The 18,186-nt window shown below is 61.0% G+C and overlaps 1 protein-coding gene across 2 annotated transcripts; it reads left to right on the top strand.

Annotated features, from left to right (window-relative positions):
- The first annotated feature begins 762 nt into the window (after window positions 1-762).
- Window positions 763-15,294, top strand: L1CAM (L1 cell adhesion molecule). 2 transcript variants are annotated; one of them, XM_029930367.1, is made up of 28 exons: window positions 763-939; window positions 3,654-3,668; window positions 4,219-4,324; window positions 4,547-4,749; window positions 5,798-5,920; window positions 6,026-6,196; window positions 6,476-6,587; window positions 6,690-6,874; window positions 7,032-7,163; window positions 7,292-7,435; window positions 8,003-8,114; window positions 8,231-8,397; window positions 8,510-8,666; window positions 8,834-8,958; window positions 9,103-9,213; window positions 9,489-9,686; window positions 9,937-10,007; window positions 10,162-10,384; window positions 10,891-11,006; window positions 11,215-11,416; window positions 11,502-11,624; window positions 11,735-11,908; window positions 12,011-12,130; window positions 12,221-12,373; window positions 12,767-12,901; window positions 13,219-13,291; window positions 13,392-13,403; window positions 13,940-15,294. In XM_029930367.1, exons 1-28 carry the CDS (start codon window positions 864-866, stop codon window positions 14,169-14,171), a joined length of 3,771 nt encoding a protein of 1,256 aa, XP_029786227.1. In that variant the 5' UTR covers window positions 763-863; the 3' UTR covers window positions 14,172-15,294. The 2 variants fall into 2 exon arrangements, with proteins under 2 accessions (XP_029786227.1, XP_029786228.1); XM_029930368.1 differs by lacking the exon at window positions 13,392-13,403.
- The last annotated feature ends 2,892 nt before the right edge of the window (window positions 15,295-18,186 follow it).

The raw sequence follows: 18,186 nt of genomic DNA, 5'->3' as shown, positions 1-18,186 counted from the left end.
CATTTCCTCAACTTGTCCTATGAAATGCTACCTTTCTGGGCCCCTTTCCCCCTTTCCCGGTCCCCACTTTCCAGGATCTCCCTGTCCCCCACCAGCTTGTTAGGGCTGAACAGCACCCAGAGATCAGTTGGCTGTGAAACCCACAGCAATGAGACTGACATGACTTCTTCTCTACATACATGTGCACCCATGCTAGTGTGCACACACAGAGATAGCAGACATGAGGATTCATCTCCCAGAGATACAGACACACAAGAAGACACCCACATGCTCTTGTGTGCACATGCAGCTATCTGGACCCATGCATTGATTCTTGCAGACACACATCCCCCTCCCAGAGAAGACATATACAAATGTGCTCGTGCATGCACACACACAGCCACATAAATACAAATGTGCATATTTGGCTACATGCCCATCCACGTCCACACTCATGCATAGAGTGGCTTGGGGCATGCCCAGGGGAGCTGATTGGGGCAACAAGTTGATGCTGGAGAGGCAGCTGGCGCAGCAGCACAGACGAGAGGAGAAAGGGAATGAAAGGCAACCTGGAGACCTAGCCAGTGCTAAGACTTCTAGGTTTCTCCCTCCAAGGTGCGGGGGAGGGAGTGATGGGGAAGCTGGCCAGCTGGGGGCGGGGCGAAGGGCGGGGCCAGGAGCCCGGGCTCGCCCAGATGTTAGTCACTAAAGTCCTCCGTTCTCTCCTCTCTCCTCCCCCACCCTTCCTTTCCCTCCTTCCCTCTCCCAGTGCCCCCACCCCCGGCTCCCACCCCAAGCCGCCCACCAGCCCCCTTCCCTCCGGCCGGAGCCTGAGCCGAGCCCGGCCGGCCGTGCCGTGCCGAGCTGCCGGCGCCGCCGGGAAGATGGCCGTGTCGCTGCGGTACTTGTGGCCTCTCCTTCTGTGCAGCCCCTGCCTGCTCATCCAGATCCCAGAGGAATGTGAGTAGCTGGAGGGAGTCTTGACGCCTCCTTTCTCCGCCACGCTGGGCTCCTCTTTTATCTTCTGCCTCCTCACCTTCTGTCGGCTCTGGACCGTCCCCTCTACTTTCCTGGGTACAGAGCGGACAGGAGGTACCCAGGACCTCTGGAGAATGGACAGGGTGGAAGACGTGCAGTGTGTCAGCACCACGGACAGGGCACCGGCGCGGGCGGGGCGGGCGGTTTCAGGACCGCGGACAGCGGGTTTGGCGCCGGACGGGCCCCCTCAGCGCTCTCCCTCGGCCCGCCCTCCCCCACCCTCCGCCGGTGTTGTGGCGGGCGGGAGAATGGGGGCGGCCCCAATCCAGGGCTAGCTTGTGCGAAGACCTGGATTCAGGTTTTGCCCTGCTTCTGACTTGAGTAATCTCATCTTCGGCCTTTGGTAGCTCTGTGTGAACTGACACAGGACAAGACTCCTTACAAAGGCCCAGCAGTTGTGTAAATCCTTACGATTGGGCGGGGCTGAAGGGGAGGGTCACGGGTTAGTGCGGGTGTCCGGGAATATGGCTGGGGGCTTGTGACAAAACATGAGATTTTGTGTGTGTGGATGTGTGTGGTTGTGATTGACTAGGTGTGGCTATTCTTGGGTGTGATTTTGATTTCCTACATGGATAAGTTTGTGAGTCACTATAACTGTTACCGGTCAGGTTTGGGGAGGTCTGCAGATGTTTGTTAGCATTCGATGATAGTGGTTCTGTGTGTGCGTGTGAGGTGGGGCCATATGTGAGTACCCGTTTGTGTGTGGAGTCTGTGTTACCGTGATGATGTTTTCTCCTGAGTGTGAGCCGGTGTAAACACACTGCTGTGAGTGGCTGTTGGGCTCGTGTGAGGGGCATCTCACAGGCCAGCGTTTGTGTATCTCAAGCCTGCTCCTTGGTAGCTCCAGTCCTTTCTACCTCACCTTGCTACCTTTGTCTCTGAGCCTGGACCTGGCCAGTGTCCCTGAAAGATGGGCTGTGGGCTGGTGCTGGGGAACACTTTCTAGCCAGGAATGGGGCAGGGGCCGAGGGAGGTGGGCTTGGAGGTCACCAAGGGTTTGGAGGAGGTGGAGAGGGACGGATGGGACAAAGGGTAGGGATGTCCCCTTAGATATGCTGATAGGCACACAGGGGTCCTTGCAGTCGTGCCCAGGCCGAATCCCTACAACAGATGGACATAGAAGCACAGGTGGTAGACACAGACAGGCCACCTGTATCCAACCAGGCACAGGCCTACAGAAGGGGCAGAGGCCCAGAGAGGACACGTGGGAGGCGCGCGCGTGCACACACACGCACACACGCGAGGAACAGGGTCACTCGCACACACAGAGGCAGGTGTGCAGTACTGAATGGAAGCATGCACACAGCCTTCAAATGTACTCTGGCAAGATACACCCATAGGCAAACACTGACACACAAACACTGCATACAGTACACCCCGGAGCCTTCACATGTGTGCCCGGACCCACACGTGTTCTGGTCTTCCTTTCCCTCCGTCTCCTCTTGGTTGCTTTTCAAGCCTTACCCTGGGCACTGGCCTGGCCTGCCTTGCTGTCACAGTGACCGGGCCATCTGGCCGGATGTGTTTGTCTGTGGAGGGCGGGGCAGGGAGAATTGGGAGAAAGAGAGAAGTGGGCTGCTCTGGGCACTGGGCGGCGCTTGTTACTGGCCCCAGTGCAATATGGTGGGCGGCCTGGTGCCTCCCTCGTGGAATCTGCCCTCCAGCTAGAGCTGTCTCTCTCCCTGCGGCTCCGGGCCCCTTTGTCTCTTTTCCCGTCTTCCTCCACCCAGTCGATTTTCCCCATCCTGTTCTCCTTCCCAGTCAGTGTCTCTTGCTCTTGGCTGCCTGAACTGGCCCCTCCCCAGCTCTGGGCTCCCTCTGCAGTGTCCCCAGGGAGCCTCCTCCTCTCTCCTGGGGGCTGGTGACTGAGGTCTTCTGCAGAGACAAAGCTTTCAGGGGCAGTGCACTCCTGCTTCCCCTGTCCCGCCTCCCCGCCTCCTCCCCCCTCAGAGCCACCCTGGCTGGTGCCTGCTGAGTGCGCTGAGTGCGCTGAGTGCGGGCCAGCGAAGCTGCAGCTCCGGCCTCAGCCCCAGGCAACTTCTCTGCTGACTGGGAGGAAGGGGAGAAAGAAAAGACTGGAGTCAGCCCTGCAGGCAATGGACACTCAAATGCAGCCAGGCCTTTGGGAGGGTTTTGCAGGGTGGGGGCAGCTGGGCTCTGAAGGCTGGGACTGGGTAATTGAAAACACTGAGCTGTGCTAATTGGATTAGGAGGGAAGTGGGCTGGATCGGGGGAGGGTGCCCTGGATGCTGGGCTGCCCGCCTCCCCACCTTCTGACGCACCCTGGGTGGGGCAGGGGTCAGTTCTACCACGCTGCCGGTGGCGGGGGGCGGGGGGGGGGGGAGGTGGAGGGGGGGGGGTGCCAAGGTCTGTCCAAAGGGCATTCCTTGTTAAAGCCACACATTTCTCCCTGCGTGCTGGAGCTGCCGCCTAGCCCCCTGTGGGTAGTAGCCCACCCTGAGACTGGTGATCTGGGTCTGTCCTGTCCTTCTTCGCTGTGCTCTGCCACAACTTCAGCGTGGCGAGTGCCCCCCCCCCATTACCCCGTAGCCCCCGGTTCCCTCTGGCCCCTCCCCAGGGGGTCTGCGAGTATCAGCATTTGTCTCCGCTCTCTCCTGTGCTGCCGGATTCCTTAGATGAAGGATACCGTGGTAAGTTGGGGGAGGGATGGGAGTGTTTCCCACGCCGGGGAGTTGGGGGGGGGGGAGAGGGGTGCCGGCAAGTCCACCTGTGTGAGCCCTGTGCCCTATGCGGGTCGCTGCCTTTTCTGGCTCTGGCGTCCTTGTCCTACTGTCTCAGCTGTGGGCCATCTTTGTTCTGTCTCTGCCCTGGCCTGGGTTTTCTGGCGCCCTCTCCTGCTTCCTGTCGCTGCTCCCTCTCTCCCCGGGACTTCCGGGTCTCTGTCTCTGGCTTCCTCTCTCCCTCAGATGTCTTTCTTTGTACTTTTGTACTTTTTGTGGCTCTTCTCTCTGTTCTGTCCCTTCCTACCTTTGTGCCGGGTCCCTTTCTCTCCTTTTCATGGCCCACCTGCCTGTGGGCGCACTGGGTTGTTTCTAGCTTCTTCTTCCTCGGCCCCCACCTCTGTGCCCTTGGGGCCTCTAAGGGTTTCAAGCCCTGCTTTCCCTCACAGGGGGACAGGGGTCGAGGCAGTGAAGCCAGCCGGACGCCATCCTCACTGCCTCTTCCCTATACTGTCCCCAGTGATGGAGCCACCTGTCATCACCGAACAGTCTCCACGGCGCCTGGTTGTCTTCCCCACAGACGACATCAGCCTCAAGTGTGAGGCCACTGGCAAACCGGAAGTGGAGTGAGTGACCATCACCTTCTAAGCCCTGTTGTTGACTGCTGACCTCAGCTTCCAGTCCTCTTGCCTCCCGGGGCCACCCAGGGTCTCTTTCATCACCTGTGGTCCTTGCCCTGCACAGCCCTTCCGCGGGGCCCCTGGCCGCTCACACCCCGGCCTCCAGCCTGTCCCAGCCCCTGTTCTGGGTTCCAGGGCCTTCGGCTTCTAGCCCTTTTCTGCCCACAGGTTCCGCTGGACTCGGGATGGCGTCCACTTCAAGCCCAACGAGGAAGTGGGTGTGACTGTGCACCAGGCGCCGAATTCCGGCTCCTTCACCATCGCGGGCAACAACAGCAACTTTGCACAGAGGCTGCAGGGCACCTACCGCTGCTTTGCCAGCAATAGGCTGGGCACGGCCATGTCCCATGAGATCCAGCTCATGGCTGAGGGTGCGAGGCACTGCAGGGACCCGGGAGGGCTTGGGCCACACGATAGGGTCCCTCAGCAGGTCTCAGGGGGCATGAGGAGGGGTCCAGGCTGGGGGGGCCGTGCGCCCCCAGCTGCTGGGTTTGTGTGCAGAGGACACTGCGTGCTCTGGCAGCCGGAAGCCACCTTCCTCCATTACCACCCGGCAGTGTCCTCCTGCTTCGCTTTGTCTGTTTCTGCGCTGCCTTTCTGGTCACCTCCGTCTCCCCTTCACTGGCTTCTTCCTTTAGGCTTTGCCCCACCTCAGCCTGGGGGCCTGCGCCGCGGGCCGAGGCCTCGTTGGCCTACCTTGTTCTCCCGCTGGTCTGCTCTGCCTCTGTCTGACCCACTTCCTGGGCCTGGGCTTCTGCCTGCTCTGCGTTCCAGGGTCCCATCTCCTTCCCCACCCTGGGCCATCTCTCTCTGCCTCCCCCATCACTCGGTGGCCTCTCTCCTCTGCTTGCCCCTCCTCCCTCCTGCCTCCATCGCTCCACCTCCGACCCGGCCCCTCCATCTCCCTCCTTCCTGCCCGGCAGCTCTGTCTTTATCTGTTTCGCCCCTTCCCTGGGGTTTTCCCTCTGCATTCCATCCTCTCGGAGCTTTCTGCCTCCTGAGCATGCTCCCCTCTCCTCTCCACCCCTCTGGTTACCTTGGGAACTGTTGCCATGGTTTCTGTGTCAGGATGATGGAAGGGTCTGTGACTCCTACATCCTTCCACAGCTCCCCTCCCCCATCACTGCACCACAGCCTCACCGCCCCTTCCCCAGCCATCTCAGGCCTCTGGGTGGGAGCCAAGCATTGTGAAGGGTTAACCCTTCACAGCCAGCTGGTCCTCTTTCCAGACTCTCCTCTGCATGCAACGGGTCTCTACCTGGGGCCCAGAAAGGACCCGGAGTCGCTGCCTCCCACTGTGCGAACCTCCTCACAACCTGGCCCCCTCACCCCCTTGGCCATTCCTCTTCCTTTCCCCTGCCTTGCCTTGACCAGGAGGAGAGTTGGGACCCATCGTGCCAGCCTCTCTGTCCCTTCTAGGTGCCCCCAAGTGGCCGAAGGAGACGGTGAAACCTGTAGAGGTGGAGGAGGGGGAATCCGTGATTCTGCCTTGCCACCCTCCACCCAGCGCAGAGCCGCTCCGGATCTACTGGATGAATAGCAGTGGGTGCCCACGAGGGGCTGCTGCCTGGGGTGAAGGTGGCAGTGGGTACAGCTTCCTGGACGGGGCCTGACCTTTGCTTCCTTGCCCCCGACCCGCCCCCACAGAGATCTTGCACATCAAACAGGATGAGCGGGTGACAATGGGCCAGAATGGCAATCTCTACTTTGCCAACGTGCTCACCTCGGACAACCACTCGGACTACATCTGCCATGCCCACTTCCCCGGCACCCGGACCATCATCCAGAAGGAACCCATTGACCTCCGGGTCAAGGCCAGTGAGTCCCTAAGACTCTGATACACCCCCCTCCTCACCTTCTCTCTCACACCCTGGCACGGCCCATCTGAAAGATCGCCCCTTGGCCTTCCTCCAGGACGGCCTGGCCCCACTTCACCCCTGTTCAGACCCCTTCCCAGGAGGTGAGAACGGAGCAGGGGCCCTCCCTTTAACAGAGGAGGAAACAGAGGCCCAGGGCCTCACAGGGGCATCACCCAGCCTGTTAACTCCGTGGGCGGAGGACGGAGCGGGCCATGCCACCACCCCCTTCTCCTCACAGCCAACAGCATGATCGACAGGAAGCCGCGCCTGCTCTTCCCCACCAACTCCAGCAGCCACCTGGTGGCCTTGCAGGGGCAGCCGTTGGTCCTGGAGTGCATCGCTGAGGGTTTGTGAGTGTGGGGACCCCGGCTGGGGGTGGGCAGACATGGTGGGGCCTCTGCCGCAGGCCGGGGCTGAGCAGCCTGTGCTCTCTCCACCGTGGCCCTGGGCAGCCCCACACCCACCATCAAGTGGCTGCGCCCGAGCGGCCCCATGCCAGCCGACCGAGTCACCTACCAGAACCACAACAAGACCCTGCAGCTGCTGAGTGTGATGGAAGAGGACGACGGCGAGTACCGATGCCTGGCAGAGAACCCGCTGGGCAGCGACCGGCACACCTACTACGTCACCGTGGAGGGTACGGGCCCCTGCTGGGTCGCACAGCCTTCCGGGACTGACCTCCGGGGACAGCAGTCTGTAGCGCCCACTGTCTCAGGGGGTGGGCAGGGTCTGGGTCTGGGGCAAGACCTGGCTGGGGGCCATCCCTGCTCAGGGCCGCCTGCCTCCTCTCGCAGCTGCCCCCTACTGGCTACACAAACCCCAGAGCCATTTGTATGGGCCTGGAGAGACTGCCCGTCTGGAATGCCAAGTGCAAGGGAGACCCCAGCCAGAGGTCACCTGGAGAATCAATGGCATACCCGTGGAAGGTGAGTGGGGCCTTGGACGGGGGCTGGGAGCTTGGGGGGCCCTGGGGAGGAAGGGGTGGGTGACGAGGGGCCTCGGCGGGCCTCACTGCTCTGCCCTGGGCCTCGGGGCCCACATGCTGCTCATGCAGAGCTGGCCAAGGACCAGAAGTACCGCATCCAGCGTGGAGCACTGATCCTGAGCAACGTGCAGCCCAGCGACACGATGGTGACTCAGTGCGAGGCCCGAAACCGGCACGGGCTCCTGCTGGCCAATGCCTACATCTATGTCGTTCGTGAGTAACCCATCTGTCCCCGAAGCCCACCCGGCAAGGCCACCAGAGTGACGTGGCCAGCAGCTGCTATTCTCCTTGCTGGGACCCTCCACCGTATGTCTCGCCCACGGCTGCTCAACAGCGGCCGCGGGAGGGGGAGGACCGAGGGTGGGGGGCGGTGCCTCGGAGGAAGGGCACAGATGAAAAAGCGGCTTTCGAGAGTGCTCTGGCCCACTGCGTGTCACGTGTCACTGAGCGCAGGCTCACCCCAAGGCCAGCCTGGTACCTCCTCTCCTGGAGCCTCAGGGAGGATAGAGGTGAGCCGGGAAGGCTTTCAGGAAGAGGTAGATCGTCGGTGAGGCTCAAATAATTGGTAAAACTTGGATGCCGGGGAGGTCGGGGGCACATCTGAGGCATATTGGAAGGCAGAGGCTCAGTCTGGCAGGGGTGAGAGTTGGGTGCAGGGAGGCACCCAAGGCCCCTCTTGGGAGAAGCTTCCCTGGTGAGCCCCCCACTTGCCCTGGCCGCTCACGGGCCCCTGCCCCACCCTGAGTCCTGCCCCGCCCCCTGGAACTGCTTCTCCACCAGAGCTTCCGGCCAAGATTCTGACCCCAGACAACGAGACATACATGGCGGTGGAGGGCAGCACTGCCTATCTTCTGTGCAAGGCCTTCGGAGCCCCAGTGCCCAGTGTCCAGTGGTGAGAGATCCTCCCCGAAGAGGGTGCCTCCAAGCCGTGTTCCGGCCCAAGGAGCAGGGGAGGGTGGGGAGCCTGGCCTGGTGGGGTCTGAGCCAGACCTGCCCTGCTCACCGCAGGCTAGACAAGGAAGGGAAGACGGCACTGCAGGACGAGCGCTTCTTCCCCTACGCCAACGGCACCCTGGGCATCCGGGACCTCCAGGCCAACGACACTGGCCACTACTTCTGTCAGGCTGCCAATGACCAAAACAATGTGACCATTGTGGCTAACCTGCAGGTCAAAGGTCTGATGTTACCCCCTCCCCTGACCGATGTGACCAGCAGCACCTCCAGGAGGGAGGGTTTCGGTCTCCAGAGGACACCAGAGTGACCCGCCCTCTCCATCCTTGCCCCCAGATGCCACTCAGATCACACAGGGGCCGCAGAGCGCAATCGAGAAGAAAGGCTCAAAAGTGACATTCACATGCCAGGCCTCCTTTGACCCATCCCTGCAGCACAGCATCACCTGGCGAGGGGACGGTCGAAACCTCCAGGAGTTTGGGGACAGTGACAAGTGCGGGCCCAGCCTGGTGGAAGGGGGCGGAGTGGGGAAGGCAGGACGGCTAGACCTTTTGGCCTCATCCATGGGGCAGCACCTCTGCTTTGAGCAGGAATGTTCTGGCAAGAGGGGGTGGGGGCAGCAGAACAAAGGGACGAGCCTGCGCCCCCTCCCCCCACCAGGTACTACATAGACGGCGGGCTCCTGGCCATCCACAACCTGGACTACAGTGACCAGGGCAACTACAGCTGTGTGGCCGGCACCGAGCTGGACATGGTGGAGAGCAGGGCCGAGCTCCTGGTGGTGGGTGAGTCCTAGGGTGGGATCAGGCTCAAGGCCCGGAGGCGTGGGGTGCACAGGAGCCCGGGGTCACATCGCAGAACCTTCTCACAGTGGGCGGGGGTGGCCAGCTGGCGTACGGTCCAGACAATCCACCCTCCATGGCCTTCAGGGAGCCCCGGGCCGGTGCCTCACCTGGAGCTGTCTGACCGTCACCTGCTGAAGCAGAGCCAAGTGCGCCTGTCTTGGAGACCTGCCGAGGACCACAATGCCCCCATCGAGAGTAAGCGGCCCGAGCGTGGCACCACCCACCTCCCTACTGACACCGCTGGTAGCATGCCCTCCTTGTGGGAACTCCCTCCTCCCGGGACCGAGGCTCCATGACTGCCCGCCCCTGGGACCTGCACCTGGGTTTGGGGCTCACAGTTCTTCATGGAACTCTGAGAATGCCTGTCGCCTTGGGCACTCCCTCCTTTCCTCAGGGAGACCCAGACTTACAACCCCATTCAGCCCTCCCCTGTGTGACACACGCCAAATTGCCGGTTCGCTTCTTGGCAGAGTATGACATTGAATTTGAGGACAAGGAGATGGCGCCTGAGAAGTGGTATAGTCTGGGCAAGGTGCCCGGGAACCAGACCTCCACCATCCTCAAGCTGTCGCCCTATGTCCACTACACCTTTAGAGTTACTGCCATCAACAAATATGGCTCCGGAGAGCCCAGCCCAGCCTCGGAGACCGTGCTCACGCCCGAGGCAGGTGAGCCACCTGGGAGGGGAAGCCTCCGACTCTGGGGGCCCTGGGCTCCTCTGCAAGGAAGGCCTAGAGAGGTGATCATGCCCAAGCCCCTGTACGTCTAGGTTTCCAGGCAAGTGGGGACGCAGGGTCCCCTCAGAGCTGCTGGCTCCTGGCTTCCGGGGCCAGAAAGAGCCACTCCTTCCTTGGCCTTCGGCCTTCACAGCCTTGGCAGGAGCCCACAACTTTGCCGTGTTAACTCATTACTTTCCAGCCCCAGAGAAGAACCCCGTGGACGTGAAGGGGGAAGGGAACGAGACCACCAACATGGTCATCACCTGGAAGGTGAGGGGCCCTGGGCTGGGCGTGCCCTGGGAGCATCAGGCCAGGACCAGGCGTTGGCCACTACCCCTGGCTGTGCTGAGGACCCGAGGATGACGGGCCAAAGGAGGGGAGTGCTCTCGGCCAACCGGCTGGTCTTCTGCTCACCCTCCTCCAGCCTCTTAGGTGGATAGACTGGAACGCCCCCCAGATTCAGTACCGCGTCCAGTGGCGCCCTCAGGGAACGCGGGGTGCCTGGCAGGAACAGATCGTGACCAACCCCTTCCTGGTTGTGTCCAACACGTCCACCTTTGTGCCTTATGAGATCAAGGTCCAGGCTGTCAACAACCAGGGCAAGGGCCCTGAGCCCCAGATTACTATTGGCTACTCTGGGGAAGACTGTGAGTATTGGGCTGGCCTTGCCCATGGGAGGGGGAGCCCGAATGCATACAGACTGCCCACACTGCCCCCTCCACTCTGGGGCTCTCCATAGAGCATTTCCTAGGAGTAAGGACATTCTTTTCCATAACCAAAGCGTCGTTACGACAGCACAGACATTTCCCATCGATTTACCGCTATATTACGCTGTCTTCCCCCACCCCGGTCTGAGGTCCAGTCCCAGATCCGCTATCAGGTCCAGCTGTCCTGCTCCTTTCTTTTCCTTGCACCTGGAACATTACCATATGCTAGCTTTGATCACCTGGTCAGGATCTTTCCTGGTTACTCCTCTGCGTACTATTTTTGCCCTTGCAACTGATACGCGGTATGCACGGCGGGGGCTGGAGACCCTGCTCTTCAAGCGGCCTGCCCCCTACAGAGCATCCAAGTCTATCTCCCTTCTGCGGGAGGGTTCTGGGCTGGCCTCCGGAGGCCACAGGCCCTCATCCATGCCTCCGGCTGTTTCCAGACCCCGAAGCAAGCCCCGAGCTGGAAGGCATCCAGATCCTCAACTCCAGTGCCGTGCTGGTCAGATGGTGGCCCATGGACCCAGCCCAGGTCAAGGGCCACCTTCGTGGATACAACGTAAGGGTTCAAGGCGTGGGGGCGAGGGGGTTCCCAGGGTGAGGTGTGAGGTCCCCAGGAGCGCAGAGTTTAGGGGAACCTCTTGCCTCCTGGACGCTGCTCTCTTAGAGGCCTTGGGGTAGGAGGAAAAGTTCCCCATTGCGGGTGGTGGGGCGTGTGCGCGGGGGTGGGGAGGGGCCTGCCCGACGGGGCCTCCGTCTGCCTGCAGGTGACGTACTGGTGGGAGGGCAGTCAGAGGAAGCACAGCAAGAGGCACGTCCACGAAGGGCACGTGCTGGTGCCCGCCAGCACCACCAGCGCCGTCCTGGGAGGCCTGCGGCCCTACAGCTCATACCGTCTGGAGGTGCAGGCCTTCAACGGCCGAGGGCTGGGGCCCGCCAGCGAGATGACCTTCAGCACCCCAGAGGGAGGTGAGCCTCGCAGCCTGCGGCCCTGTGCCTGCCGCTCGCCCCTCCGCAGGGAGGGCCGGGCAGGGACCGTGTCTGTGTTCCGCAGTGCCTGGGCACCCGGAGGCATTGCACGTGGAGTGCCAGTCGGACACCAGCCTGCTGCTGCACTGGCAGCCCCCGCTCAGCCACAACGGCGTGCTCACCGGCTACGTGCTCTCCTACCACCCTTGTACGTGCGGCGTGGGCCCAGAGTCCCAGCCGGGCTTGGCTGAGAAGTAGAGGGGAGCTGGGGGGAGGCAGAGCTGGAAGTCGTGGCCAACTCCCCACCTGTCCTCGCAGTGGATGATGGGGACAAGGAGCAGCTGTCCTTTGACCTCCCGGACCCTGAGCTGCGGACTCACAACCTGACCAATCTCCGCCCGCACCTGCGGTACCGCTTCCAGCTGCAGGCCACCACGAAAGAGGGCCCTGGAGAGGCCATCGTGCGGGAAGGAGGCACCATGGCCTTATCTGGTGAGCTGGAGGGGGCTGGGAAAGCCCCACCGGACAGCCAGGCCCAGGAGACCCGGCCTTGGGCCGCCTCAAGGTCACACAACCCCCCCTCTCGCTCCCCAGGGACCCCGGATTTTGGCAACATCTCAGCCATGGCCGGCGAGAATTATAGCGTGGTCTCCTGGGTCCCCAAGGAGGGCCAGTGCAACTTTGGGTTCCAGATCTGGTTCAAAGCCCTGGGAGGTGAGCATGAAAGGGGCCCTTGGGGGCAGCATGGAACTAGGGTGCCGCATGGCACTGCTGCTCACTTCTGCTGCCTTCTTGCCCCTGCAGATGAGAAGACAGGCCCCCATCTGCCACCGCAGTATGTCAGCTACAACCAGAGCTCCTACACACAGTGGGATCTGCAGCCCGACACAGACTACGAGATCCACCTGCTCAAGGAGAGGGTGCTCCTCAAGATGGCCGTGAAGACCAACGGCACCGGTGACGCATCCCCCCGCCAACCGTGCGCCCACCATTGCCCCGGGCTCCACGCCATGCCGCCACTCCTCCAGGGATATCTCTGACCCTTGGCCCATGTGGAGAAGTCAAGGCCCCGGAAATGGCCCCTTTCAGTATCTTTCTGTTTTAACTGTTTCCAGGGCCGTCATCTTTGCAAAAGGCCCTCTTCCCTGCCCCCTGCCACCCCCCATCCCCTGCCGCCCAGAGGGTCTCCCCGACCCATCAGTTTTTAAGCATGCCTCGGCCTTAGGTCGTCATCCCCTCCCGCCCCTGTGGTGTCAGCCTGGCCCTCCACCCACCTTGCCCAGAGGGGATGGAAGTGGGTGTCTCACGTCTCTGGGCCTGGGCTCAGCGTCTCCCCGGATCCGCCCACAGGCCGTGTGAGGCTCCCGCCCGCCGGCTTCACCACGGAGGGCTGGTTCATCGGCTTCATCAGTGCCATCATCCTCTTGCTTCTCGTCTTGCTCATCCTCTGCTTCATCAAGCGCAGCAAGGGTGGCAAATACTCAGGTAAGCCCTGGCCTGGGGCTCAGGTGAGGCGGGTAGAGCTTGTGCAAATCCCCCTCGGTCCTCAGGCCTCTGGCAGGACGGCAGGGGCATGTCGGGGGCAGGCAGGGGGCCCAGAGGGAGCCTGTGCGCAGACCGGCGGCAAAGGCGTCAGGCATGTGGGGTGAGTGGTACACGTTGATGTCTTCCTGGCATCGGAGCGCTGGGGCACCAGGAGCTCAGAGGGCGAGCCTCGCCCGAATCCCCGAGCTGGGGATGGGGCCCGGTGTCCGGGGTCAAGCGGGGCTGGGAGGGAAAGCAGGCCTTCTCTGTGTCTCCAGTGAAGGACAAGGAGGACACCCAGGTGGACTCTGAGGCCCGGCCGATGAAGGATGAGACCTTCGGCGAGTACAGGTGGGCTGGGGGAGGGGCAGGTGCCCGCCGGCCCCAGCGCCGCGCGCGCTTTGACCTGACCCTGTCTCTCTCTCTCCTCTGTGCTGCTGGGTGATGTCAGGTCCCTGGAGAGGTAAGACAGGGGTGGTGGGAAGACTCTGTCCGAGCCGGATCGCAGGGGCCCTCCTGCGGACCCTGCACCTGGGAGTGCCATCGGCCCTGCTTGCGGGAGGCCACACGCCCCTAGGCCTCTGGCCCATCAGCTCCCTGTTTCTGGGAGAAGCCAACATGCCCCAGGTCCTCTGCATGCTGACGCTCAGTTTCTAGGCCTGCCTGTCACCTGCCCGGCTTCCCCTCTCTGGGCTGTGTCACGGCTGACAGCTGGATGGGTGCCCCTGTCCGGCTCACCCACAGGCCAAGCACACGCTTGCCTCCTCACGTCTCCCTGTGTCCTGGGCATGCCCGGGCCTTGCCCCTCTGGTGCTGTGCGCGCCACCTGCCCTCCTGTGTGTGTGTGTCAGGGACGAGGACTCTTGTCCCAGTGTGTTCAGAGCACATGGAAGGCAGGTGGGCCCTGGTAGGGGCCTCGTCCCTCAGGCTAGCACCTGCCAGCTCTTGAGGGGCTCCAGCGGGCAGCCCCCCACCCCCACCTGCCCTCTGCCCCCACAGCGACAATGAGGAGAAGGCCTTTGGCAGCAGCCAGCCATCCCTCAATGGAGACATCAAGCCCCTAGGCAGTGACGACAGCCTGGCCGACTACGGGGGCAGCGTGGATGTCCAGTTCAATGAAGACGGCTCGTTCATCGGCCAGTACAGTGGCAAGAAGGAGAAGGAGGCGGCGGGGGGCAATGACAGCTCGGGGGCCGCCTCCCCCATCAACCCTGCCGGGACCCTAGAGTAGCCGGTTCCAGCCAGGCAAGGCCAGGCAGGGTGGAGCCCAGGGCCGGGCTCCAGGGGAATCAGAGGCCAAGACCCCCAAGCCCAACACCTGTGCTGACCTTGGGATGGAAGCTCTTTCCACTCTGTACCGGGCCTCGGCCCCTGCTTGGCCTTGGGCCTGTGGGAGGCTTGAAGTTGGGGGCAGAGGAGAGGAACTCGCTGCCTCTCATTCCCCTCTGACTACCCGGTCCCCACTTTATTGCCAAAACCCAGCTGCACCCCTTCTTGGGCACACACCGCTTTGTTCCAGCTCGGGGACCAGTCACCCACACGTCGGAAGCCTGCAGGTTCTGCCTCATCAGCCTCTGGGTAGAGGGAGGCCGCGGCCGGGCAGAGAGGAAGTAGGGCTGGCCGATCTTCAGACAGCGTGGCTGGGACTGGGGACAGAACTCGGTGTCCCCACTGTCTGCTCCAACCAGGACGGGAGCTGGACATGCTGGCCGCGGGTGCAGAGGACGCCGTCTGGAGAGCCCAGAGTCCCCACCTGCTGGTGTCATAGTCCTCAGCACCTTCCGCCCGCCCCGCCCCATGGCCGGCTTCCAGGAGTTCTACACACACGCTGCCTTCGGTGCCCACCAGACAGCATCCAAGTGGCCTCTGTCACTGCCAGGGTGTGGGGCAAGCACACACCCTCCCCCGCTGCCCCCGCCTCCGCCTGCAGCCCAGGACCCTTTAGCCACCCCTCTGGCCCCAGTCTGAGTAGTTCCCTTTCTCAGCCTCCCCCGCCCCTCAACCTTGGGAATGTAAATACACCGTGACTTTGAAAGTTTGTGCCCTTGCCTTTCCCCATATGCCACTAGTGTGTAGGCAGATGTCTGAGTCTCTAGGTGGTTTCTAGGTTTTATAGCAATTAGCTTTGATGATCCCATCCTAGGAAAAATAAAAACAGACAAAAAAAAAAAAAAGGAAAACGGAAAGGTCGGTTCTCCCAGCTCTGCTGTGCTCCCGCCTGGCCGCCACGGCGCGCCATATGCCTTCGCTTGGTCTGTTGATGAGCCCTTTACAAAAACCAGAAGAAATATATATATATGTACATAAATATCAGAATTATGACAGGCAAATAAAAACCTGCAAATCAAGACAAACGGTTGTCCTTTCACTGCACACGACTTCCCCCGGCCAGGTCTCACAGCGACCTGCAGGCCCATGGCTGGCCACTACCACACCGGGCCCTGCGCGCGCCCGCAGCCCGGCAGAGCCACAGCGCCAGCACCCAGGGCAGCAGTCCCCACCCCGGGGCTCTTCCTCTACCAGTGAACAGTATTTATTGTTTATTTATATTTGAGAGAGAAAGAGAGCACAAGTGTGGGAGGGGCAGAAGAGAGAGGGCGGGAGACCCAGAATTCGAAGCAGCTCTGAGCTGTCAGCAGCACAAAGCCCGACGCCAAGGTGGGGCTTGAACTCCTGAACCAAGAGATCATGACCTGAGCTGAAGTCGAATTGTTAATCAAATGAGCCACTCAGGCCCTAGTAAAGCCCACTTTAAATGAAGGAAGACCTTAAGTGGACCTGCGGGGCTGGCCGGCCTGCCTTGGGAATTTCTGGGTCTGCCCTCAGGCTCTCCAAGGTGAGCTCCTGCCTGCCCCACTTTTCAGTAGCTGCCTTTGTTTCGTCTGTGACCCGGCACAGAAAGCACCAGAAGAGAACTTTCCCCAAATTCCCACCTTTCCACTGCCAAGTCAGTCCCCCCAGCCCTGCACCCAAACCCCTTGCCTTCTCGGCCCTGTGGATGAGCTGCAGGCCACTGAGGTCAGCCTCTCTTCCCCGGGGAACTGGGTCCCACCCCCGTGACCCAGGGGGATTGCTCTCTTTTCTGCATCTCTGACTTTTCTGTCTGTCGATCAGTTGCGCGAGCAGACAAATGTGCGGCATGGCTTCCATCACTAAAAACGCCCGCTGCTACCGGCACGGGCCCCGTCCGCCCTCGTCCCATTTCTCTATCCCAGGTGACAGCAACTCCCCTCTCCCCTCTACGCTCCTCACCCCTGCTTAATCTCCAAGGGTAACGCTCAGGGTCTGTTTCTCGTCGCCTGGGTCGTGCTGGTTTTTACATAACAATAGAATTGTGCTCAGCGGAAGGTACATTTTTGCATCTAGGTGGGGCAGTGGAATGTGGGTGCCTGGGCAACCTCGAGGCTGGGCCCTCAGAAACGAGAGCATGCGTTTTCCTGCCCCCCTCCATCCCCTCGCGTGAACACCAACGCCTGGGGAGAGCCGTCCTGCGCCGCTGAAGGGGGCTTTCGGGATGGCTAAACAGCCACACAAAAGGCGCCTGGCGCGCTGATGCCTCAGACCTGGGCTGCCTTCCCGGGTGTTAAAAAGATTAACGGCCTGGGCAGGCGGCCTCTCCCCGGCAGAAGTTAATGCGCTTTGGGTTTTTTTTTTAACTTTACTTTTTTTTATTTTGAGAGTCAGAGACAGTCCAAGCAGGGAAGAGACAGTGAGAGACAGAAAGAATCTCAAGTGGGCTGTGTGCTGTCAGTGTGCAGCCCAATGCAGGGCTCGACCCCATGAACTGTGGGCCGAAATCAAGACTCAGACACTTAACCGACTGAGCCACCCAGGCGCCCCAATAGACTTTGGTTTTCAGAATAAATTCAGGTTTACAGAGAAGTTGAGCAGAGACCAGAGTTCCTATATACACTTCCTCCCTGCCTGCCCTCAGCAGTTGCTGCGTCTAGTAACATCTCGAATTTACCACTGATAACGGTGTGCTCTCATTAACCAGGGCCCACGGCTTGCCGTACGGTTCACTCTCTGTGGTGTGTGTTCTGTGGACTCGGACAAATGTATAAGGACATGGACCCACCTTCACCGTATCACACCGAATAATTTCTCTGCCCTGGAAACTCCCGGAAAATGCCTCTATTGAGAGTTAGCTCGCATGAAATGAAGTGGACCCCTGCATTCTTCACTTGCAAATCTGCCACTCAGATCAAGCCAAGAACATCTGCATCACTGTGAAAAGCCCCTTCCTGCCTCCGCCCATCCGGTACCCTGCTCCCGAGGAGGTCACCTGCGCCGCCACCCACGCGGTGGCTGGCCGCATCAGTGCTTCCCTCCCCTTCATTGCTGAGCAGTGCCCATTGTACGCTCGCACCACCGCTAATCCATTTTCCCGGTGGTGGACATTCAGGGGTTTGCAGTCCTGGCTACTCGAATAAAGGGTCTAGGCGCCGTCCTTCCTCAGGGAGATGCGCTGAGCCAGACAGTGGATGTGCCACTTAGTAAGCCATTGTCTTTGGGGTCTCAAGCTTTGGGGTCCCAGCCCCACTGGGCCCTCTTCTGAGCTCGGGGACCCCGGCACCAGGTAAGCCCTGCCCCCATCTCTAAATTGCTAAGTTTGAGGAGTTGCACCCCTCCCCAGGCTTCTGGCCTTAGAGGCTTCCTGAGCCCGTGGGGGCCGCCTGAGGAAGAACCACAAACCGGGGGTCTCACCCAGCCAAAATGTATTGTCTCCCACTTCGGGCAGCCAGGAGGCCAGGATCAAGGTGTCGACAGAGCTGTGCTCTCTCTGAAGGCACTAGGGAAGGATCTGTCATTGTTTTGATTTCCTCACAGGATCCAGACACATGGAGAAAGTGGTAACAGGAGTGGCGTCAGGAATCCTATCCCCAGAAATGGGCTTTGTGTATTGGTTTCTTTGCATTTTCAGGCTTGAAAGCTCCATCCAGTCTGAGCCCCTCCCCTCCCCCAACCCCACACTGCAGCCCCTCCCCTCCCACCGCTCTGCCTTTCACCTGAGAAACTCGGAGGCTGGGAACTCAGCTGACGGGGATTCTGAACCTGCATAATTAATTAAGCTGAACTCGATTTTCAGCACTGGGAGCCATGTGGCTACGAAAAGTAAGAGAATGTTTAGGGTTTTTGTGCAAGGGGTACCCATTCTCCTCAAGACCCCCGCAGCCATCCCCTGATGCTATTAAATGCATAGCTAGGGACTCCCAGCAAGCGTCAGGGGATACACCAGAGGAGAT

This window comes from Suricata suricatta, chromosome X, assembly GCF_006229205.1.
Source record: "Suricata suricatta isolate VVHF042 chromosome X, meerkat_22Aug2017_6uvM2_HiC, whole genome shotgun sequence".
Taxonomy (NCBI): Eukaryota; Metazoa; Chordata; class Mammalia; order Carnivora; family Herpestidae; genus Suricata; species Suricata suricatta.
Note: the sequence above shows the minus strand (reverse complement) of the source record. Positions and strands in the feature narration are given on the sequence as shown.

Bases quoted from the DNA above. Each gene is read 5' to 3' on its own strand.
- L1CAM (XM_029930367.1), top strand. From the start codon at position 864: ATGGCCGTGTCGCTGCGGTACTTGTGGCCTCTCCTTCTGTGCAGCCCC. The intron at 9,214-9,488 runs GTAAGCGGCCCG...GCTTCTTGGCAG, and splicing joins CCACAATGCCCCCATCGAGA to AGTATGACATTGAATTTGAG. The intron at 12,374-12,766 runs GTGACGCATCCC...ATCCGCCCACAG, and splicing joins CGTGAAGACCAACGGCACCG to GCCGTGTGAGGCTCCCGCCC.